The 22658-nt window shown below is 52.2% G+C and overlaps 2 protein-coding genes across 8 annotated transcripts; one reads left to right on the top strand and one right to left on the bottom strand.

Annotated features, from left to right (window-relative positions):
• Nucleotides 1-273: 273 nt before the first annotated feature.
• On the top strand, nt 274-21564 carry Rnf215 (ring finger protein 215). Of its 5 annotated transcripts, none has more exons than XM_021257199.2 (9): nt 275-683; nt 940-1083; nt 1529-1600; nt 1680-1765; nt 2187-2343; nt 5034-5153; nt 5230-5373; nt 5636-5738; nt 15479-21564. In XM_021257199.2, exons 1-9 carry the CDS (start codon nt 399-401, stop codon nt 15877-15879), a joined length of 1512 nt encoding a protein of 503 aa, XP_021112858.1. In that variant the 5' UTR covers nt 275-398; the 3' UTR covers nt 15880-21564. The 5 variants fall into 5 exon arrangements, 4 of the variants coding, with proteins under 4 accessions (XP_087054342.1, XP_021112858.1, XP_087054343.1 ...); XM_004843437.3 differs by lacking the exon at nt 15479-21564 and adding an exon at nt 5826-6597 and having other exon boundaries at nt 277-683; XM_087198216.1 differs by lacking the exon at nt 5230-5373 and having other exon boundaries at nt 274-683.
• Ccdc157 (coiled-coil domain containing 157) lies at nt 6585-22622 on the bottom strand. Of its 3 annotated transcripts, XM_087198213.1 has the most exons (11): nt 17374-17426; nt 15464-15586; nt 14528-14699; nt 13159-13801; nt 12193-12270; nt 11675-11865; nt 10894-11070; nt 10553-10721; nt 9267-9382; nt 8756-8835; nt 6585-8666 (listed from the first exon to the last, which is right to left on the bottom strand). In XM_087198213.1, the coding sequence occupies exons 3-11, from the start codon at nt 14639-14641 to the stop codon at nt 8417-8419; spliced, it is 1818 nt and encodes a 605-aa protein (XP_087054339.1). In that variant the 5' UTR covers nt 14642-14699; nt 15464-15586; nt 17374-17426; the 3' UTR covers nt 6585-8416. The 3 variants fall into 3 exon arrangements, with proteins under 3 accessions (XP_087054339.1, XP_087054340.1, XP_087054338.1); XM_087198214.1 differs by lacking the exons at nt 15464-15586; nt 17374-17426 and adding an exon at nt 22483-22622; XM_087198212.1 differs by lacking the exon at nt 15464-15586 and having other exon boundaries at nt 17374-17621.
• Between the last annotated feature and the right edge of the window lie 36 nt (nt 22623-22658).

The raw sequence follows: 22658 nt of genomic DNA, 5'->3' as shown, positions 1-22658 counted from the left end.
TCCTGCCCTTTTCAGGTCCTGATTGTGTCTCTGTCTCCCCAGGCCGCCTTTTCCAGCTATTTTCCACCATCTACTCTGTGCTTGGCTCCGCTGAGTCATAATCTCGCTGGCTAGGGAGCGCCTCAACTCCGACTTTCAACTCAGCCCTGTGACTCGGGCTCCGCCCCCTTCCTGTTCCTCGCCTAACGCCGGGATTCTTCGTGGCCACCAGGGGGCGCGCGCGGCCCAATGTGGGCGCGGAGCCGCCAAGGGCCCGCCCTGCTCGCCCCGACGCCCCGCCCTGTCCGGCCTCGGTCCCGCCCCTCCAGGCGCCCCGCTCGGTCCGGCTGCGGCCTCCCTGCCTCTGCTCCCCCCCTGCGCCCGGGACCCCGGGTCTTCGTGTCTCGCCAGTTCCGGCCATGGGTTCCGCCTCTCACCACATGCGGAGGTCGCTGCCGCCGCCGCCTCCGCCACCCCCGTCGCCGCTGCTGTTGCTGCTTCCCCTGCTGCCTCTATGGGTGGGCCTGGCGGGGCCCGGGGCCGCGGCAGACGGCAGCGAGCCGGCGGCCCGGGTGGGGCGGGGCGGAGCCCACGCCGTGCGGGTGGACGTGAGGCTGCCACGGCAGGACGCTCTGGTCCTAGAGGGCGTCAGGATCGGCCCCGAAGCCGACCCGGCGCCCCCGCTGGGCGGCCGGTTGCTGCTGGTGAGCGCCGTCTCCGTCTCCACCACCCCTGCATAGACCCGGCGCCCAGACCGCGCCGTGCTCCTAGAAGGAGCCCTGACAGCTCAGCGACCCCTCCCCAGGCTGCTTCGGCCCCCAGGATTCAGGATTCCAAAACCTGAGACGCTGTCCTCTCCATACTCCCTCCCAAGACCCTGACCTTGCATCCTCCATGGCCGACCCCCGCTCCCACTTCCACCTCCCCGTCTCACTCTGCTCATTGGCCCTCGCTACACAGATGGACATCGTGGATACTGAGCAAGAGGTGCCCGTAGAAGGCTGGATTGCAGTGGCATATGTGGGCAAGGAGCAGGAGGTCCAGTTCCACCAGGAGAATGAGGGCAGTGGTGCCCAGGCCTATCCCAAGGCGCTGGTCCAGCAGGTGCCGGGGGTGTATATCTATCGGGGAGAGGGCCTGGGGGAAAAGACTCCCAAGACATCTGCTAGAGACAGGCTACCAGGTGGACCCTAAGGAGAAACCCTGGGCCTTTGTGGGTCCGGGGAGTCCAGTTTGGAGAACCAGGCAGTGTGGTGTAGAACCAGGCATGTGGGAAGGGACTCTGATTGCCCTGTAATCTGCACTACACTGAGAAGCGAGTCATAGAAGAGTTGGGTAGAAGGACTGCCTCAGAGGAACCAGGAAAAGGGCAGTTATTTGGACTTTACATATCAGGAAACATGAGTTTTTGTCCTTGACCTCAAAAAGCTTATAGCTAGTCCAGAGGAAAGGCTTACTGCAGAATGGAAAGCTAAGAGCACTAGGGCTGCAGAAAGTGAGGCAGGTGTGGTAGGGTATATACCAGCCTCCTGCCTCTGTCCTCCTGCAGATGCGACGGGCCCTCTTCCTGGGAGCCTCGGCTCTCCTTCTCCTCATCCTGAACCACAATGTGGTTCGAGAGGTAAACCAGTGCAAGCTGTGAGGGTGAATGGGCTGGGGAAGGGAAAACCAGAGCCTGCTGACCTCCCTGTCCCCTCCAGCTGGACATATCCCAACTTCTGCTCAGGCCTGTGATTGTCCTTCATTATTCTTCCAATGTCACCAAACTGTTGGAGGCACTGCTGCAGTGAGTTGGGGTTTGGGCTCCAAAAAAAAAAAAAAAACACCGGGTTTGGGAGCCTGGGTGCTGAGGCTCGCTGGCTTTCCAGTGGGTTCAGGGGTCTCAGGAGCAGGGTGTCATCTGTTAGTCTTAAAGCTGTACTCTCCTTGCCTGGAAATGGGGAAGAGGATGGGAAGGAGGCACCAGGCCCTGGAGCAAGGAGCGAGGAGTTGGCTCTATGGACAGAGAGGACCAGCCCTACAAGTGGGAAGCTGTATACCTGATTGACAAGCTCTTGCTTGGTCTGGCTGTGTGAGAACTGGAAAAACCAACAGCTAGGAAAGGATTGGGAGCCAAAGCAGAAGGGCTGAGTGAGCGACATCGCAGGGCTGGGGTGGGTGAATCTGGTTCTCCTTCTGTCTGTCCCCTTTGTGACTTTCCCTCTCAGGAGGACCCAGGCCACAGCTGAGATCACCAGTGGAGAATCGCTGTCGGCAAACATTGAGTGGAAGCTGACTCTGTGGACCACCTGTGGCCTCTCCAAGGATGGCTACGGAGGATGGCAGGACCTAGTGTGCCTGGGAGGCAGTCGTGCCCAGGAGCAGGTGGGTACAGGTGGATTCTGCTGGGTCCCAGGCAAAGCAAATCCTGCCTGGGGTCTCCTCGCCTTGGTGGTAAGGGTAGCCCTTCCCAACTTACAACTGATGTGTTTAGTGACACGATGTAGGGGGCCCTCCATAAAGCATCTGGCCCAAGGTTGTGTGCAGCCAGGCTTAGTTGCTGTCATCACTATTCTCTTCTCCCACTCAGCAGCCTTCTTTGGCTCCCTGTTGTCTTTAAAGTTCAGACTCTTTAGTCTGGCTTTTCCAGCTCTCCTCATCACTTACCTTTTCTAGCCTTTTTCCTATGCTCTGGCCACCCTGTGCCATTCACTGGCCTTCACATGTGCTCTGTCCCCTGCTTCTGGGCCTTGTCCATGCTTGGCCCTAGGCATTGATCCTGTTTCTCCATCTCCGTAGGGCCTGGTCTAGCAGCACCTTCACAATTCATGCTGCCTGCCTGCTTTGGAATGCTCCCTCAGACTCTCTGATCAAAGACCTCTCTCTCTGCTTGGTCACGGCAGTGCTTTGCCAGGCCTTTCCCAGGGCTCTTAGGACAACCCACCCTGTATGCGTTAGGGAGCATGACTTAGTCTCCTAGTGGCCAGGGCTGTGTTTTGTATCTAGATTTCCCAATGCTTGGCATCAAGGGGTTCAAAAATGGCCACTGGGGGGCCGGGGATATAGCTCAGAGGTTCCGATGCCTGCCTTGAAAGCGCAAGGTCCTGAGTTTGATCTCTGGAACAAAAAAAAAAACCAAAAAAAAACCGTTAAAAGTGGCCACTAGGATTTCTTGAACTCCTTTTCTATGCTGGGCAGGCATGGTTGGTGAGTAGCCTCCAGCAGGTGTCAGTCAACATGGGCCATGTTAAACAGCTTCAAATCAGTCAGACTTGGGTTCACATCCTGGCTTTAAAACCTTAGGTGAATGATCATTGGTCAAGTGTCTGATCTCTCTGGTATCATGTTCCTCATTTGTGGGTAGGAGCAGTACAATATATTTATCCTCCTCATGGGCATCCCATACAGATCCTCGGGCAGGGCAGGGATTTGATGTGGGGCCAGAAGAAAAATCCAAGTTGGGAGGGAGGGGAGAAGAGGAGCAGGCCAAGGAATGGGCCCCAGGAGGCATAGAGTTGAGAATGCCTACAGTCTGCAGTTAGGTCTGGCTGGTAAGAAGGGAAAGCTGAACAGCCCTGGTCATACTGCTGGCCAGGGTGGGCATGGTTCATGCAAGTATTAGGTGACCATGGCAGCTGAGGTGTCCAAAGGGGAGTTAGACAAGCATCTCAGTTGGCTGATGGACACTGGACCCTCAGCCCTGACTCCAGGGCCCAGGTACCACACTGAGCCTGCTTTTCAGTGGTCTTTGGGAATCCAGAGCTGTAGCACCCCTGGTACCCATGTATCTGGAAGCTCAGACCAACTACATTCCTTTTTTTTTTTTTGCGGTACCGGGGATTGAACTCAGGACCTTGCACTTGCAAGGCAGGTGTGGTGTCACAGAGCTAAATCCCCAACCCCCAGTTACATTCTTGATAACAAGCCCTGCCTCGGCCCTCCTGCCTTTTCTGCCTCCCCCACCCCTACACTGAGCCTAGCTGTTCCAAAGCAAGGAGCTCTGCAGCAGGCTGTGTCCTGGAGAGCTTATGCTGTAATGGCCACTCAGCAAGTCCTGGCCCATGTCAGCTTGCTTCAGAATGGCATGGGACACTGAGCAGGGCAGCTCTAGACCTGGGGTCATAGGACCCAGTCTGGGGGAATGGATAAGCAAGAAATACTGTTATACTTCTGGGGTGAGGGCTCAGCTGGTAGTGGGCATAGGACCCTGCAGGTTATAGCAAAGGCACCTGAACTCAGCCTCAGACTTGAGGGGAACTTCCCAGATCAGGTGCCACCACTCCAATGAGAAAGGAGGGAAAATGGGGGCAGGCTCATAGACATCTCTCAGTAATGGTCCCCAAAGTACCTCCACCTCACGCGAGAGCAATGTCTTGTGAGTCATGGCCTTTTACCATCAAATTGTTTCTCACCTCCTCTCCTCTGTCATGATGGGAGTTGAACTTCAGCATTGGTCTGGGCAGAGAGCTACCAGGACTGCTGAAAGCTTTTAAATGAATGTGTTTATTAGTCATAACACATTTACTAGTCATGTGAAATAAGCTTCTGTGTGGAGAGCATGTTTGTGTTACTGTGTCATGTCATCTCCTGAGCTGTCTTTCTCTTCAGTGATCAAAACCTAGAGCCATGATGCATGTGGTGGGAGCTAAGTCAGGATCAGTGTGGTTCCCCTAGCAATCTGAAACCCTCCTGGGGCCTGGGACCCCTAGGTTTTACAGTGATCTCTCAGTTGTGTTTCCTAACTCATCTAGTCTACAGTTGAACTCCTAGACAGAAGTGTGGGGATAGTGTGGCCTGAGCAAGCAGACCAGGAGGAAGTGCAGGTTGAGGATGGGCTAGGAGAGTGCAAGGGACAGATGTGGCTGTCCTTGCAGCTGGGTGAGGCAAAGGCAGCTGGGACAGACCCTGAGGAACACAAGTGTGGGAGGGACAGGGGCTTGAGAGAAGGAATTCAGGAGTCTGCGGGGACATAGAGGCCCCTAATGCATGTCACCGCCTATTCATGGGAGTGCTTGCTCCTGAGGGAAATACAAGGAATAGCTCCAGCACCCCTAACACCTGCTTCCCTCCCCTAGAAGCCCCTGCAGCAGCTGTGGAATGCCATCCTGATGGTGGCCATGCTCCTGTGCACAGGCCTTGTGGTCCAGGCCCAGCGGCAGGCATCACGGCAGAGCCAGCAGGAGTCTGGAGGCCAGGTGGGAGCCAGACCATGGAAACTTGGGTGCCCCTAGCCCTCGGGCCTATGAGACTGTGGCTGTCCTCTTGCCACAGGTGGACCTTTTCAAGCACCTGGTGGTGCAGAGACTGGCATCCCTCAAGACCCGGCGCTGCCGTCTGAGCAGAGCAGCACAGGGCCTCAAGGAGCCTGGCACTGAGACCTGTGCTGTGTGTCTGGATTATTTTTATAACAAGCAGGTTAGTGGCCTGGGCAAGACCAGCCATCAGCTGACCTGTGACTTCCCTTACTCCACTCCTAGGAGACCTGGGGACCACCCAACCAGGCCCTTCCCAACCCCCATCAGGACTACAGAAAGCAGAATGGGGTTGGGGCAGCAGGCAGAGGTTGGGGCAACAGGCTCCAGAAGAGTTCAGTTCCCCAGCTCAAGTGAGGGGTATGGACCCAGGCCCCCCACCTAGAGCCCTGGCCCTTGACTTGAGCCCCTCTGCACCCCTGTAGTGGCTCCGGGTGCTTCCTTGTAAGCATGAGTTCCACCGAGACTGTGTGGACCCCTGGCTGATGCTTCAGCAGACCTGCCCGCTGTGCAAATTCAACGTCCTGGGTAAGCACTGGGGTGGTGCCCTTGGCTGTCCCAATGGTCCTACCTGATGACTCTCTCCATATTGTTCCTCCTCCTCCTTCCCTGCAGGGAACTGCTACTCAGATGACTAGCTGCCCCACTGGGGATTCTGTGTGCAGGAACAGACCCTCCGCTGCATCCTGGCCCTTAGCCTGGGCTCCTGGACAGGATGGTGGAATGGACAGGGCAGCCAGCCCTGGGGGTGGGGGAAGGATATGGACCCCAGCATACCATGCTGGGAAGCAGGGATCTGCAGCCCTGAGCAAAGATTCAGGGCCAGGACCCACCAGGCCAGGGTGAGAAGTTACTTTGTGGCCCTTCTCTGGAGTCCTGGGACATTGTATCTGCCCTGCTCACATGCAGCTCCCAGGACAATTGGGTGAGAATATGGGACCAGTGTAGCCAGGGGATCCCTGAGGGCTAAGACTACAGTGGCTGTTTTATGCTTATTTGGGGGGGTGGGGGGAGGGGGGATTGAGGAACAAGCTGTCTGGCCTTGGGGCACCCTGGCTTGACTATCAAGATAGACCTGGTCAAGGCTGTCATGTTAAACCCAGAGACCTCTCTACCACCTCGGTAGTGCTGTCCTTGGTCATTGGGCACTGGGAGCCACAGGCCCTACTGCTGTCCAACTGGGCTCCCATCCCAAGCCTGGTTGGGACCAGAGGCCTTAGAAACTTCTTGTACTTCTTGGCTGGGCTATATATCACTCACCGAGATACTGTACTGTACTTGAAGCCACGGGATAAATGTGGTGCATCTTCCAAGGGCATCCATTTTTTAAAGAGTTGGGGCAGGGAAATTTTAATAGTAAAATAAACAAGGATATATTTTAACATAAGATGTAAAGTTTATGTGGATGTTTTAAGATTTTTTTTAAGTTGTCTTGGGTTCTACTGCCAGTAGTAGATGGGGTTCTCAGATGGCCCTCAAGATCCCCCCCAACCATGAACACTCTATATAACCTATGGAATGGTGACTCTGTGGGATATTACCCTCATGATCAGGTTATGTTATATGCACAGCTGACCTTAAGATGGGGAAAGCATCCTAGTGGGCCTGACCTACACATAAGCCCACTAAAAGCAATTTCCTCTGGCTGGTAGAAGTCAGAGACTTGAAGTGCAAAGGGGATTCAATGCAGCAACATTCTCTGCTGCTTCCTTGAAGATGGAGGGGCCATGAGGTAAGGAAGATGGAAATGGGGACCTCAGTCCTACAGCCATAAGGATTGAATTCTGTCAGTAGCCAGAATGAGCTTGGAATGGGCCTGGGGATTTAGCTCAGTGGTTTTGCCGCCTGCCTCCCAGGCGCAAGGACCCAAGTTCGATCCCCGGTACCAAAAAAAACAAAAAACAAAAAATAAAAACAGAATGAGCTTGGAAGATTATTCCCCAAAGCTGACAGAAAGAAACGTGCTGGGTTTAATACCTTGATTTCAGCTGTGACAGGGCTTCCCCCTGGACTTGGCCAGACCATCTGCTCAATGAGCCACCCTCAATGGCTGGCTCTCCCCTTAGAGGTGGCCCAGGGCATCCCAGCCTCTTCAAGAACCCTGGAACTTCTCAGAAGCAAGAGTTAGGCAGACCTAACAGTGCTGGCCCTGCAACATATGTGACCCTGCTCTTGATTCTTCTCTGTAAACTTCAGTGTTCCACCTGATGGCCTCACCATCCTCACCAGGAAAAATGCCATAGAAGGCTGAGAGCACAGCCTAAGTCCTTAGCAAGGGGACTGGGGTAGCTCAGTGATAGGTAGAGTGCTTATTGTGCCTGAGGCCATGGATTCAATCCCTGGGTACTAGAGAAAAAAAAATGTTCTCAGTGAGGTCTCTGAGCCTATCCTTCACAGACAAGGGAGGACTCGTTATGAGCCAGTGGCTTCTTGAGGACAATGACCATTGTGTGCCTATGGTGTTTGGTGACATCAGTGCTCAGCCACATGGCACCCTAGGTTGAACAGCCCCCAAGATCTAGGCCTAGTAAAGTCAGGGCTGGCTAAAGTGTCCAGAGGCCTGGCCCTGCCTTTGGTGGCCTCTGGGGCTCTGACCTTTAGGATGTAGACAACTCCTTTGTCACTCTCATGAGTTCCTAAAGGCAGGGAGTTCCTCAGTGAAAGGATTCCTGGTGTTCTTCAGTCCTTAATGCTGCCAGGCCCAGATTTAAAGGCAGGATGGGAGGCTGAAGGCATCACTGTCCTCTGCCTGCTTCAGTGAGTCCAGAACCAAGATCCTGGCCTTGGATTCCTTGCTTGTTTCAATGTCCTTTCTGGCCCTCCCCCATACACCATCACCTTGACATAGGTGGCTCAGTGGATACCAGTCACTATATCCAAGTTTGCCCCTTGACCCTTGCTGTGATAGTGGAAGGACTGCTTTTCACCTGGCCCAGGTGCTAGAAGTTTCTTTCTGCCCTTGATGTGCTCTCTTCTCCCACAGCCTATCCAGAGAGAGGCAGAAAGCTCCCCCTTACCGAGGGCACACAGTGCCAGGGCTCTGCTAGCCAGGTCTCTCCTGACCAATGTCCTGCAAAGGGAAGGAAGGACTGTCCCTCCAGTTCAGCCATGCTGTGAGGCCAAGAATGCTGTGGGCAGATGGCTGGGACTTTATTCCATTGGGGAGTTGCCAGCCACCTTCCCTGCAGCCCCTTCCCTGCTGCAAGTTATGTAGGCCGCTCCTGGGGCTGTTGTGCAGAGCTTGCCCGGCCCTGGTTTGGTGAAAGTCTCCTCCTCAGCCTGACCAAGGCCCGGATGGGGTTCTGAGCGCAGATGGCAGAGTGGGTCACATCCTCAAGGGAAGACTTGCTGGGCCAGTTGGTGGGTTGCCGAGGAGGGGATCTTTGGGGATGGCCTGGCGGGGTCCTGCCTGTGCTGCCCATCCTGCTGCTAGGAAGGTACCGCCTGCTCAGGGGCCTGAGGGAGGACCAGTTCACAAGATCCCCTGTAAGTGAGAGAGACCATGACACCCTTGCCTGCCCTACCTCAGGCAAAGCCTTGCTCACCTTGGGGATGTCCTCTGGGCCTGGGCAACAGGTTCTGCTGTCTTGCCTGGAGGGAACCACAGTTGGTCCTGCGGGATTAGCTGCAAAGAAAGCCAAGCTCAGAAGGGCCTGGGAGTCCCCTCCCCACTGTATAGAGAGGGTCTCATGGCAGGGACAGGGAGGGAGGGCCCAAACTCATACTTGTCCACTTAAAGGACAGGGAAAGCTATCTAGGGCTTCCTCAGCTGCAAACCTTTAGGCAGGCAACACATGTGAGAAGGCCCCAAGTTACACTGAAGTAAAGATGTGAAAGGCTCTAGGGATACTTGGAACCAGAAGGCACTGAATCTGTAATATCCTCACACCCTGACGTGTGGTAGAAGTTTCACAAAAGCATAGCCTAAAGCCACATGCTGTGAGGCTGGCACTCAGCTCTTGACAGGTTCCCAGGGCAGTCTAATGATCTCTGCTGGGGTCCTTCAATCCCCAGGGCCCACCCTCAGGCCCACCTTGAGGCCCCCTGCTGGGCCACCTCATGGATTTTGGATAGCATTGACTGGAGCCGCCCATTCTCCTCCTGCAGGATGTGGATACGGATGTCATTGGCCTGTATTTGCCTCTTCATGTCTTCTGTGACATTGCCAGAGCCTGTGAGAACATGATACAGTACTTGGGACCCGGCCTCACCAGGTCAGCCTCTTGTGTCCAAGGGACAGATCTCAGAGGCCAGACACAGGTGGCTGGACAGTGCACTGGGCCTCCCATCATATCTTCCTTCTCCTGAGGTCTTGTTCTCCTTCCCTGTTCCCCTATCTGCTGTGAAGGTGACATAGCATTGTCATCGTAGAATCAGAGAGCTGTGTGGGTCCTAGAACTCACAGATGATTTGGCAAATTAGCAAGAGTGACGGGCCAGGGATTTAGCTCAGTGGCTCTGCTGCCTGCCTTGCAAGTGCAAGGTCCTGAGTTCGACCCCCAGTACCAAAAAACAATTTAGCAAGAGTGAATCTCTTAGAGAGAGAGAGAGAGAGAGAGAGAGAGAGAGAGAGAGAGAGAGAGAGAGAGAATCTTCCAAGGCTACCTGTTTTGGCAGGCCAGAGAGATACAGTGAGTTGTCCAAAACATCACCCAACCAACTCTGGAAATGAGTCAGAGGAATTCACCAAGGACATTCTTTCCTATCCTGTGGTGATGGATACGTACTTCCAGCTCTCTAAACCTTGGCAAGTTGCTGCCTGCTCTGGTTCTGTTTTCTGCTTTGTAAAAAAAGGGACTGCTGCTCACCTGGTAGGGCAGTTGTGAGGTGAGAGAAGGGCCTGGCACTTAGTGCTCAGGAATGGTGACCTGTGACCACTAAAGTACACAGGATTTTCCTGGCACCTCTGAGGAGGGATTCATCATAGATTTAGAGGGCTAGGACAAGAACCCAGAATATTTGACATCTGCTTCTGGACCAGTACAGGAACCTACCACTCCAGACTGTGGGCATCAGGACACCACACTGCCCTGTGGTGTGAGGAGATGCCAGGAGGAGGGACACAGGGAAGTCAGGCAAGGACTGGCTTGTGATATGGTGAAGTACATGCTTAGAGGCAGCCAGACCTGTGACTAGGTTCAGCTGTGACAGCCAACGGCATTCACCTCACCTCTGGACTTTCATTTCCCCTGTGCACAAAGGGCTGAACAACACAGGAAGCACCTGCATGCTGACTGGCCCCTGCTCCACTCCCGGCAGTCTGAAGGAGCTGTCCTTCCGAGCTGAACCCTCAGCTGCCTACCCAGGCCCCCTATGCCCTTGGCATCAAGCTCAGGCCCTTACTTTGGATCTGGGCCTCCACGGGCCTGTGCAGGTCAGGGAAGGCCACCAGCAGCCGCTCCTGCTCCTTCAGCTCTGCCATCTCCCGTTGCAGGTCCAATACAGTCAGCCGCAGGTCTGTTGTCTCCTGTTCCAGGTCCTGCTTCTCCCGCTGCAGGCCCTGCAGCAGCTCCTGAGGCATGGAGAGGCTCAGACCTAGCCCCAGGATAGCTCCTGGCTGTCTGCTCGCCTGGGGACAACATCCCACCCCCAGGCACAGGATACACTTGCAGGTGCTCAGCAGGTTGGAGGCTCCTCTGCTTAAAGGGAAGGGCCATCCCCACCCTCAACCTGCCCACTTGCACCTGATGGGCCTGGAGCTGGCACTGTCCCTGCTCCTTCTCACTCCGCAGGCTCTGCAGTTGCTCCTCCATCTGGGCCCGCTGGGCCTCAGCCTCATCCAGACCGCCCCGCAGCTCCTCACGTTCCTGGTCTAGGCTGTCCAGCTGCTGTAGCAGGGCCCGCTGTTTGGCCTGCAGGGACTGAGTGGGAATAGACAAGTTGTGAAGCCCATAGGCCTAGGTCAACAGCCATATGGGACTAAAGAGGGTACAGTATCCCTCTCCCTCTGAACCTCCCCTTATGCCTCATGTCTGTGCACAAGGGAGGCCATGCACACACATAAAGGGGCAGAAGGAAGACAGTGGCAGATACACACCAACCTGGTCTAGGCTTGGGCCCTCAGCTTGCAGACTGCACACCCTTGAAAGACAATTGGCTGACCATGGCAGCCTCATCACACATACACTCCTTTCCAGTCAAACACAGTGCCTACTAGAAAGGGAATTCTGGGAAATAAGCTTTTCTCCTTATGTCTTCAGTGTCACATTAACCTGTGTCACTGAAACCCACATTTTCAACATCCACTAAGTATAAAGCAGAAAGAAACAATGGTGTTCTGCTGTGAATCCTGGCTCCATCTCTTGCTAGCTGTGTAGCTTGGGGCTACTTCCATCACAGCCTCAGATTCCCTATCCATGAAATGGGACTGACAAGAGTATCTACCTCCTGTTGTTATGGCAGGGAGCAAGGAGGACAGGGCTGTATACATGGCCTAAACCCCAGTACCTGTGCCTTGGGCCTTACCTCCTGGTGGCGGACCATACTGTCCACACGGGCCTTCTCCTTATCCAGTTCTGTGCTGGCCCAGCGGATCTGCTGGCCAGCTCCATCCAGCCGTCCTGCCAGCAGCTGCACCTGCTCCTCCAGCTGCTGCACCTGCCTCTCGGCTGCCATCCTGTGTTCAACTTCCTCCTGCAGCTGCTGGGCCTTTGCCTCTGCAGGATTCAGTGAGCAGGCATGGGGGCCAGGGTAGGGGTGCAAGTCCCTGCACTACCCCAGACCCAGGAGGGGATCCAAGGGGAGATTCCTATCATATCTCTGGGCTTCAGTGTTCTCAGTCACAACATGGGACTCTAGATCCCTCAGGTGGGTCTGGAAAACAGAAGGTTTTGGGGAGGAGGTGGCACCCAAGCTCAGATGGTTGTCCAGTAGTGCTGATGGTCAGGCCCACCCTACTACAATTATCCTCAGAGATGGAGGACACTTATCCAGCCATCATTGGACTGAGACATGGCACAGGGACACACAACAAGGGTCCTTACCTACGGCCAGCATGGAGTCCTGCTGCTGCTTCAGCTCTCCCTTGAGGTTAGCCACCTGCGTCTTTAGGTCACATATTTCTAAACCAACCAAAAGAAAGGCCTTTCAGAGGAGCCCTTGGGACTGGTTAGTATCCCTCATGCCCAGAGCACCATGCAGAATGGAGGCAGCTCTGCCATGTGAAGAGGCCACCTGAGGTAACAAAGTAACAGTGGGGAGGTGCCAGGGAAGCTGGGACCTCATCCTGCCTCTCACTGGCTGGCTCCCATGGGTTGACATGTCTCTGGGCCATGATGTACTCCACAGAGGCAATGGCAAGGCTTGGGAAGGAAAGTGGCTTGCTCCAATACTCAAAACATTAGTGAGCACTGGCAACTTCCAGCGCCAGGACCTACATCACTTTTGCTTAATAGCTTTTTCCAAAGCCAGAGAGACTGCTCTGGTAGGATGCAGGTGCCAGGGGAATGAGCTCCCCAGAAGTAACCTCAGTGATGGTCAAGAGCAAGTGGATTAGTAGCCCAGCTCCCTCCCCCTCCTAATGGGACAACAAAGGCACACACACTACCCACTGTCTGCTGGTGTTCCCCAGTGGGTCTGAGCTCCAGCTTGGAGTGCTGTTCTTAACAGCTATGTCATGTGGGTCGTGAACGGGAGGCTCAGGAGTTCACATTGCTCCTCATGGGCAGTATTACCAGCTGGATGGACACATCCTTTACTGCCTTTCCTTTCCTGCTTCTTGCCCACTCCCCAAGCCCAAGCTGTTTCTTCCATACAAACCACCGGACTGTCTCAGGTCTCAGGGTATAGCAGAGCAGGGGCCGGGGATTTAGCTCAGTGGTTCCCCGACCTGCCTCGCAAGCACAAGCTCCCGAGTTTGATCCCCGGTACCAAAAAAAAAAAAAAAAAAAAGCAATCCAGGGTATAGCAGAGCCCTTGGACACTGAATGTCCAGCCTATGGGCCACAGACCTGCAAGTAGTTGCTGCCTGTCACACTCCCACTTGGTCAGGTGCCGCTTGGACTCTTCTTCCTGCTGTTGCCGCTCACCCTGCTCCTGCTGCAAGTCCTGCTCCAGCTTGGCCACCTGCTTCCTCAGGCCATCCTTCTGCCCCTCGCTCTCCTCCAGCTGGGCCCTGAGAGGCCCAACAAGCTGAGTGAGGGCCCCCATGTGCTTACTGAGGCGAGTCAGGTCTTTGCTCTGTTCTTCTGCCCAGTGGCCCATGGTGGTAGCCGGCAGGGGCCTGATCCCCATGCTGTCCTGCACCAGCTGCTGGAACTGGCCCAAAGATGAGGGCAAGTTCTGGTTCTGACAAAGGCTGATGACCACCTTGCCCACTTCCCTCAGGCTGCCCTGGACACTGGTGCATGCATCACAGGGCACCAGGGCTGTTTCAGTGGTCTGGGAGTGGATGCTCTTGGTGTTCTCAGAGGTCCTGGCTGGGCACCTCAGAGAGACAGGAATGCTCTGCGGCCCTTGGCACGTCTGGTGTGATGATCCTGATGTTGGAGAGGGAGGCTTGATAAACTTGGCAGTAACACATTCAGGGCTCCTGGCTGACTTGCCCTTGGCTGTGGACTTGGAGGGGGGGTTCTCCCCTTGGCTTGCCCTTTTCTGGGGTCAAGAAAAGAAAGGAAAGCAGGTGAGAGAGATGGGCCTGTGAGGTGCCTGGTTCCCTGGGGATGTTCTGTGACAGCCTTCAATACTTAGATCCTTAGATGATGTCTGACGCCAACACAAATAGGAAAGAACCTTTTCCCTCTTTTCCTGTGACTCAACTTACCAAACCCACTCCTGGCTTAATATATGTGTAGCCTTGGTACAATGACAGTGACAGCTGCTGGTTACTGGGCCCTTGCTTGCTCTCGAGCCACCATAACCACCCTCAGTTTTAGTTTCCTCCCCCTCATGGTGACAGCTGTCCTTCTCAACCGGGTGGTAGTAATGATTATAGGATAACCTGTAACAAATGGGGCTCATATTCACCCTCATTATATAGAGGACAAGAGTTGGGATTTTCTCAAAGTCCCACAGGGTAAATGGCAGAGCTAGAAAGCTCAGACATGACCCCTATGGTCTGTGTTCTTTTTTTTGTGTGTGGTACCGGGGATTGAACTCAAGACCTTGAGCTTGCCAAGGTCTTGCCAAGCAGGCGGTGGTGTCACTGAGCTACATCTCCATCCCAGGTCTGTGTTCTTAACATCATGACATGTGGCTCAGGAGATCACATTGCTCCTCGTGGACAGCAAGGAACCAGGGATGGAGGCAGTGCACAGTGATGCACTGGAAGCCAGGGCAGGGTGTGAGGGTGATCACAGTTGGGGGCTGGGGCTAACCTACCTGGGAGGCTGTCTGCTGATAGAGCATCCCTAGCCTCAGCAGGCTGTTCCAGAAGCGCCGCACTGTGAGCCCCACAGACATGCAGGGCCCTGATGCCTGGTAAGTGGGCATCATTTGCTCTGAGCCAAGGTTCTCCAGGTAGCTGCCACAGCTCTGAAGAAGCAGCAGGAATCTGTAGGCAGAAATGGCAGGGTGGACTGGGGCTGAGATCAATGTGTCCTCACACCACATATCTGGCAGTTTCTGGCCTAGGCATCAGGGACTTGGATAGTCTCTGCATATGCTGTGCCAGGCCATCTTTATCACAATCCAGGAGCTACTTCCTCCAGCCCCAAGTTTGGCTCAGGGACCTCTTCTAGGCCACCTGGGTGGCAGCACTTCTGTCTGGCTATTTCCCAGGGAGTGCAGGGAGTCTAGCCTGACTTCACGTAAGATGTACCATGAGTGCTTGGAAAGTTATAGGTGTGTAGCAGCCTTACATCGAGTGCCCAGAGCCTTCCTTTTACAAATGACAGAGCCAAGACTCTGAGAGGGAAAGACACACTCCAGCCCCCCCCCCCCCCCCCGCAGCAGGGGGCCAGCAGGGCGGGGCACATGTGCAGTTTTCAGATTCTAATCAGGGGCTTCTCTCACAGATGGAGCTGCTTCTGAGACCATGGAAACTTGAGTGAGGACAGCTGGGTCTATATGCTATTCTGAGTTCAAAATTAAGAAGTAGGCTAGTGGCTGGGGATGTAGTTCAGTCATAGGACATATGCTTAGCATGCAAAAAGCTGTGCGTTCAATCCCCAGCACCAGAAAATAAATACTAGAGGTAGGTACTAATTTCAAGGGAAAGGGGTGTGTTGGCAAGATAAGTTTACATTTGCATAGACACTGATTTATTTTAAAGGAAGCAGTATTGTGTTTACAACACATACAGGGAAGATAAGTGACCTTATCTTGTTGCAGTTGCTGGGGAGAAGGGGTCATCCCAAACCCCTGGGGCCTTGGAGAAGAGGTGCCAACTGCCTCCTGGTTCTACCTCATGTCAAGCACCACTACGGAGTGAGGAAGCACCTGGAAAGAGAGCAGAGCAATCTATCTTCTCAGACAGAGAGACTCACATGGTGGGAGATGCTGTGCTATCTACATCCTTAGCCCTGTTCCCATCTCAGTGTGACATAAGCATCTCTAAATGCCACACTGTGAGCTGGAGGCCATGCCCTGACCTCCAGGGTTCCCAGGTGGGTCTGGATCTCAGATCCAGTAGCCTTGGCAAGAGTTACACACACAGGAGCCCAGAGGAGGCTCTACCTCACTCAGCCAGAGGTGGCAGGGGGTCAGGGAAGCTGGGAGCAGCTTCACAGTGACAGCTTCACAGAGGAGTGGGTAAACAGGGCCTTGATGCATGACGGGGGGTTGGCCAGGCCAGGAAGGCTTGAGCAGGGTACTCCTAGTTAAGGCCCAGAATAATGCAAAGCCATATAGGATGGAAGGTGTACTCTATGCTCACATCTCTCCAGGCCACTGTAGGTCATAAATGGTGCTTTCATACCCAGAGCTCCTCTGGGCCTCTGAGTAGTAACCCTGTCATCTCCATCCCCAGGCAGGTCACCCCACAATGTCCCTGCTGCCTGTCAGGCTCCTGTGGATTTACTGGCATGGAAGGTTTTTGAGAACTGGGTTGTGATATCCAGAAAGTAGAAAGCTGATGATCATACTAACTTTATTGTTGTTGTTGTTGCTGCTGTTGTTATCATTGCTGTTGTTGTTGTTATTAATATTATTATTATTTTGGCGGTACTAAGGATTTTTCCCAGCCCTTTTTATCTTTTATTTCTTGCTAAATTGCTAAATTACCCAGGCTGGGCTTGAACTTGTGATCCTCCTGTCTCAACCTCCCTGAGTGCTGGGATTATAGGCGTGTGCCACCACACACAGCTCTTATTATTTTTTGTGGTGCTAGGAATGGAAGCCTGGGCCTCACACTTGCTAGGCAGGTACTTTATCAGCTGAGTATACCTGAGCTGCACCCTCAGGCCAATCCCATCCCATTAACTTTAACAGACAGCGGGCCGGGGATTTAGCTTAGTGGTTCCACCGCACCTGTCCAGCAAGCGCAAGGACCCCAGTTCGATCCCCGGTACCAAACAAACAAACAAAACAAAACAAAACTTTAACAGACAGCAATAGCATGTCAGAGTGCTGGAACTGCAGGGAATCCATTAGCCTCTTCCTAGGGGTGGGGGGTAGCATTGGAAAAATACATCCTCTGTCTGGCCTTGTGAGGCATACCCACAAGACACCAGGAAAAATTGCCTGGGATGGAAACTCTGAGTAGCAGTTCTGGAGTCTCAGATACACAAAAACCTAAGGAGGCAGTGGTTAGAGCTGCAGTACCGTGGAGACCAGAAGGGGCTGGCAGCAACTCCCTAAGCCAGACAGGATAGGATAGCATAGCAGAACACAACACATAACACAACAAAAGGTGAAGTAACAGCCAGGCATGGTAGTGCATGCCAGTAATCCCAGCACTCTGGGAGGCTGAAGCAGGCAAATTACAAGTTCAAGTCCAGTCTAGACAATTTAGCAACTTAGTGTGACCTTGTCTCAAAAAGTAAAAAAAGGACTGAGGATGTAGCTCAGTGTGAAGGCCCTTGGTTCAATCACCAGTACAAAATTTATTTTAAAAGGTGAGTAACTTTGAGGGTCCTGAGCTGATCTGGCTCCTAACAGGTATTGAGTATATGGTAATTATTGTTACTACATTGCCACCATCTCTACAAGGCACTCCTGTGGCTAGTACTGCTGTAAGGCACAAATGGAAGCACCCTGAGATGTCCAGGTTCAGTCAGGGTCCTCACCTGTCAATGACCAGCTCCAGCAGCACAGCATGGGACAGCTGTGTGAACTCAGGGTCACCCGGCACATGGTCATAGTGCTCTAGCAGGGCCACCATGTCGAGGTCACAGGCTACCTGGTCAGGAAACTTCCAGGAGGGGAAGTGCACTGGCCCAGCTCGAGAAAATACATCCACGATGGCGCCCTGCAGGTCGGTGAGGTCCTTGCGCAGGCTGTCCATGCAGGCCTGGCTGCCCAGCAGGTGTGCCATTCTCACAGCTCCTGGGGCAGGCAGAGAGGACTCAGTTAAGCCAGAGAGATGTGGCTGCAGCTGGAGGAATCTTCTGGAAACCTAATCTACCAGGTTGTTCCTTAGCAAGAAGTTTGCCCTGACCTTGAGAGAAGTCTGTTAATTATCTGGCTGACAGTCTCTTTCCCTGTGAGCTCATGAACTGTCACCTTTGAGTTCACTGTTATATAACCTGGCAACTTGGGCTGAGACGCCTGAGAAACAGCCTGTCCCCACAAGTGTTGGGAAGCTCAGAGACACCCAGGCCTGGTCCCTGAGGGCTGAAATGGACCCTTAGTCTCCCAGAACAATGGACTCTGGCTTCACCTCTCACGGGTGCCTGCCTGTGGAGCTACAGCTATGAACCGTGTCTGACTCTTGGACTAGACTGTGGGCTCCAGAGCTCATCCAGGTACCTGGCTTCCTGTCCCCAGTGCAGGTCTGACCTCAAACAGCCCTCTAGTCCCTGGAATGGATGAAGGTGACAGTGAGTGACCACAGGGATTCCTTAGAGACAGGGTGGAGGGTGCCTAGGAAGAAAGGGAAAGTATTTCAGGCTGGAGGAATAGGGTAAGCTACATCCCCAGCTCATTTTTATTTTTCATTTTGAACAGAGTCTCACTAAGTCATTGCCCTAGCTGGGCTTGAAAATTTGAAATCTTTTTGCCTCAGCCTTCCAGAGTGCTGGGATTACAGGTGTGCACCACCCTACCTGGCCTCAGCCCTTTTAATTTTTTTTTTTTTAAGATACAGTCTTGTTAAGTTACCTGGACTAGCCTCTAATTTGAAATCTCCTGTCTCAGCCTCCCAAGTAGATGGTATTACAGGTATACACCGAGCCCAGCTACTTTTTTTTTTAAAGTCACAAAGTCCAGTGTTTATTTGACCTTTATGGCAATTTGCACCAGACAATATTTCAAATGCTTGAAAGCCATATGGGCTGGTATAGTGGTCAGATGTGTGTTCCTTCAACAAAGAGTGATTGAGTATCCACTACCCCCTGGATGCTATATCAAGACTAGGTAGGGAGCCGAGCATGTGGTGCATGCCTGTAATCCCAGCATTCTGGAGGCTGAGGCAGGAGGATCACCAAGAATTTGAGGCCAGCCTGGGCTGCATAGTGAGACCGTCTCAAAAAACCAAACCCCCAAAAAGACAAGGGAAAAAGCTGGGCATACAGAACCCTGTCTTCTGCGAACTATCAACTATATCTGAGTCTTTACAAAGAGTAAACTTGGATGTGTCAGCTTCATTCACCACAAAAGCTGTTTGTTGGCATTTGTGTATACACACAAACACACACTTGCTTGCACCTTACATACATGTTGTTTTGGCAACTGCCTCTCATGAGATACTACTGCCTATGAGATTTTGTGTCCCCAAGGAGTGAAGTGGAAACAAAGAGAAAAAACAGACCAAAACATTTGAGTTTCCTCCCTGGAATGGGCATGAAGGGAATAAAGCAAGCAAGCAAGAAGCTCCAACCTGGGAGGAAGCAGGCAAAGCACCTGAATTCATAAGCTTGCTTGTGAAGGCTTATGAAGGCCTCAAGAAACATTTGATCTGTTCACCTCAAATGAGGTACTAGCAGCCAGGCATGGTGATGCGTGCCTGTAATCTCAGCAGTCTGGGAGCCAGAGGCAGGAGGACTGCAAGTTCAAGCCTAGCCTGAGCAATTTAGCAGGTCCCAGTCTCAAAAATTAAAATGGCTGGGAATGTAACTCAGTGTGAAGGCCCTAGATTCAATTCCCCAGTACCACAAAAAACAAACACACTACATTAGCCATGTTTGGCCATCTCACATACCAACTGACTCACATTCTGGTTCAGATAGTAACAGCAAATGTCAAAGCATCAAGAATATCCAAGGTGGGGCTGGGGATTTAGCTCAGTGGTTCTGGCGCCTGCCTCACAAGCGCAAGGTCCCGAGTTCAATCCCCGGTACCAAAAAAAAAGAATATCCAAGGCTATCTGTAATCTCAGCAACTTGGGAGGCTGATGCAGGAGGATCACAAGTTCAAGCCCCTCCTGGACAATTTAGCAACTTAGTGAGACCCTGTCTCAAAAAGAGATCAGGAGGGCCGGGGATGTAGCCCAGTGGCACTGTGCCTGCCTGGCAACCACAAGGTCCTAAGTTCGATTCCTGGTCCAAAAAAATAAAAAAATAAAGAAAAAGAAAAAGAGATCAGGATGTAGCTCAGTGTGAAGGCCCTGGGTTTAATCCCCAGTATAAAAAAGAAAGTTAGTCCAAGGTTAATTTTTGTAGTTTTTCCTGAAAACTGAGGTTATGAAGATGCAGAAGTTTGAGAAGCACTTAGGCATATAGCAAATGAAGGAGGATTTAATATTCTCTGTAATTTTGGGGCCTTGAGTAGAAGAACCCTCAGCCCTGACCTATACCTGTGGCACACATGTGATGGCAGTAATTTAGCTAACAATGCCCTTAGTAGGGTTAACAACTTACTCTACTTCCCTTCAGTTCCCTAGGATTCAGGGTAAAATTTTGACTTGCAGAGAAGAGCAGGAGCCTTTTCTCCCCTCCCATTCAACATTCAAGCCCCTTCTTTCTCTCAGACCTAGCAACCTACCCCACTGGTAAAGACTGCCTCCAGCAAACACCCAGTCTCTGTCTATAAAAGGAGTCAGCTGGTGATAATGAATCTTTATGTCATCATATTATGGGGAGAAGATCGAAGTGAATGCATACTCCCCATCAGTCACCAGTGATAACTCAAATCAACAGGACATGCTGACCTGGATCAATGAGTCTCTGTAGTAGAATATAACAAAGATGAAAGAGTTGTTGTACTCGGGGTGCCTATTGTCAGTTTATGGATACGTTCTTCCTTTGTTCCACTGCCTTAAAGAAAGCTAAGCTAGAGTATGAATATATCCAGAACTTCAAAATACTACAGACAAGTTTTAAGAAGATGGGTGTTGACAAAATAATTCCCATGGATAAATTAGTAAAAGAAAGTTTCAGGGCAATTTTAATTTATTCAATGGTTTATTTTTTTGCTTTTTGTTTTTTGAGACAGGGTCTTTGTTATGTAGCTCAGGATGGCCTCAAACTCATGTCAGTCCTCCTGCTTCAGCCTCCCAAGTGCTGGGATTACAGGCATGCACCACCATGCCCAGCTCCTTTCCTTTTAAATTATTTATTTATTTTAGTGGTATTAGGAATTGAATCCAAGGACTTCACATTGAGTTACATCCCCAGCCCCTTTTATTTATTTATTTCAAATTTTTAGACAGTCTAAGTTGTCCAGGCTGGTCTCAAACTTGTGATCCTCCTCTTGCCTTAGCCACCCAGAGTGCTGAGATTACAGTCAGTGCCACCACACCTGGCTACCTTTTTTAATATTTTTATCAAAACACATGTGTGTCCAACCTGCAGCCCAAAGGCTAGACACATCTGCTAAAGCCACCTACATGGAACTTATCATTCTCTGACCTGAGATTGCTAATTGCATTAATCCCTGGGAACTCTGAAGGGACTGAAGAAAAAGGAATAACCATTTGCACTAGTCAAGAAGACTAGCCTGACCATACTCTTAAGTGAAGTAAATAGGACACACATGTGTAAATACCCAATAATTTCTCTAGTGTGAGAAACTGAAAGTGTAAATAAGGATTAAAACAATTAAAATGAATAATTGATAACTTGAAATAGGAAGAAAAGGTCCAAAGGGGTAGGGGAGGTGGGAGGAGGAGGGGAAAGGAAAGAAGGGAAAGGAAAAATTATGAGAAAAGAGAAAAATGGAAACAAAGTCTATGTAAATAGGGAAGGGTAGAGGGGGTGAAGGGTGCACAGGTAATGGGGAAAAAATAAGAACCAAGATACATCATGTACAGGTACAAGCACCCAATGATAAATGTAAACGTATTGTATACCTAAAATGTACCAGTAAAGAATTTAAGTCCATATTTTTTGCTGTTGTTGTTGTTCTGGTACTGGGGAATCAAACTCCGGACCTTGAGCTTACAAGGCAGTCACAGCAGCACTGAGCTAAATCCCCAGCCCTCAATAAAAGAATTTAAGCAAAAAAAAAGAAGACTGGCCTGAGTTCAGATTCCCATCCTACCAACTCTGAACTTCACAATTCTCTGTAAATAGGTTGCTACTAGGAATCATTTATGATGTAGTGTTTGACACACGGTCTGGCTCTCAGTAAATGTTCAATATATCCATCTTTTTTGGCCCCTCACTTCCCAGAGACACACTTCCAATCCCGCCTGCTTCTTATTCTTACTCTGCTGAGATCCTGTTCTTCCTGTCCAGTCTCCTCTCCCTCTCAGCTCTGGAATGAGGGAAATCAGCTGGGACCCCCTGTCTGGACTTCAGTTTCCCTTCCTGTGAAATGGGGCAGTGATAGTTTCTCCCTGAAGACCCCCACCTCCTTCCCTCCACACTGTAGCCGGTTTATGTTATTGTTGGTGTTATTAACGTAGAACAATGGTAGCTAGAGCCATGGCGGATGTTTGTAGCCCCGGCTACTCAAGAAACTAAGGCTGGAGGATTGCTTGAGCCTAGCTCCGGCAAGTGAGGGGCACAGTCTGCAGACAGCACCTGTGGAGGTCAAGACTGGAGCCTCAGGAAGCAGCACAATTTGAGAAGGGGTGGAACCTAGAAAAAGCAGGCCCGTGGAAAAGAGACGTGGGACTTAAGGGCATGCGGTTTGAAAGGTGGAACTTTGAGGTGGTGGGCCTAGAGGGAAAGGGCTCTCCAAAGTGAGAGTCCAAGGAGGGAACCTCAGAAGTCCGGGTCAGAGGGAACAGGAACTGGCCTTGTGGAGTAAAGCGGAGTGCTGAGGCGTCTGACGGGAGGTGTAGAACATCTCACCTGCCTCCGGCGTCGCCGCCCCGGGTTCAGTGTCTGACCGGCCCAAGGAACCGCCGGCGGCGCGCCTGCTGCTCGAGGGATGCTCCAAAACCCACAGTCGGGTTCCCACACTGCTGCCATGACAACGGTGTTGCGCGGCCTTGCCCCAGAGGAGGGGCGGAAACACGCCACGATGA

The sequence above is a fragment of the Heterocephalus glaber genome, unplaced genomic scaffold, assembly GCF_053883595.1.
Source record: "Heterocephalus glaber isolate CG9 unplaced genomic scaffold, H.glaber_assembly_v1.0 deba00001687, whole genome shotgun sequence".
NCBI lineage: Eukaryota > Metazoa > Chordata > Mammalia > Rodentia > Bathyergidae > Heterocephalus > Heterocephalus glaber.
The sequence above is the reverse complement of the archived record's forward strand: the minus strand, read 5'-3'. Positions and strand labels throughout refer to the sequence as shown.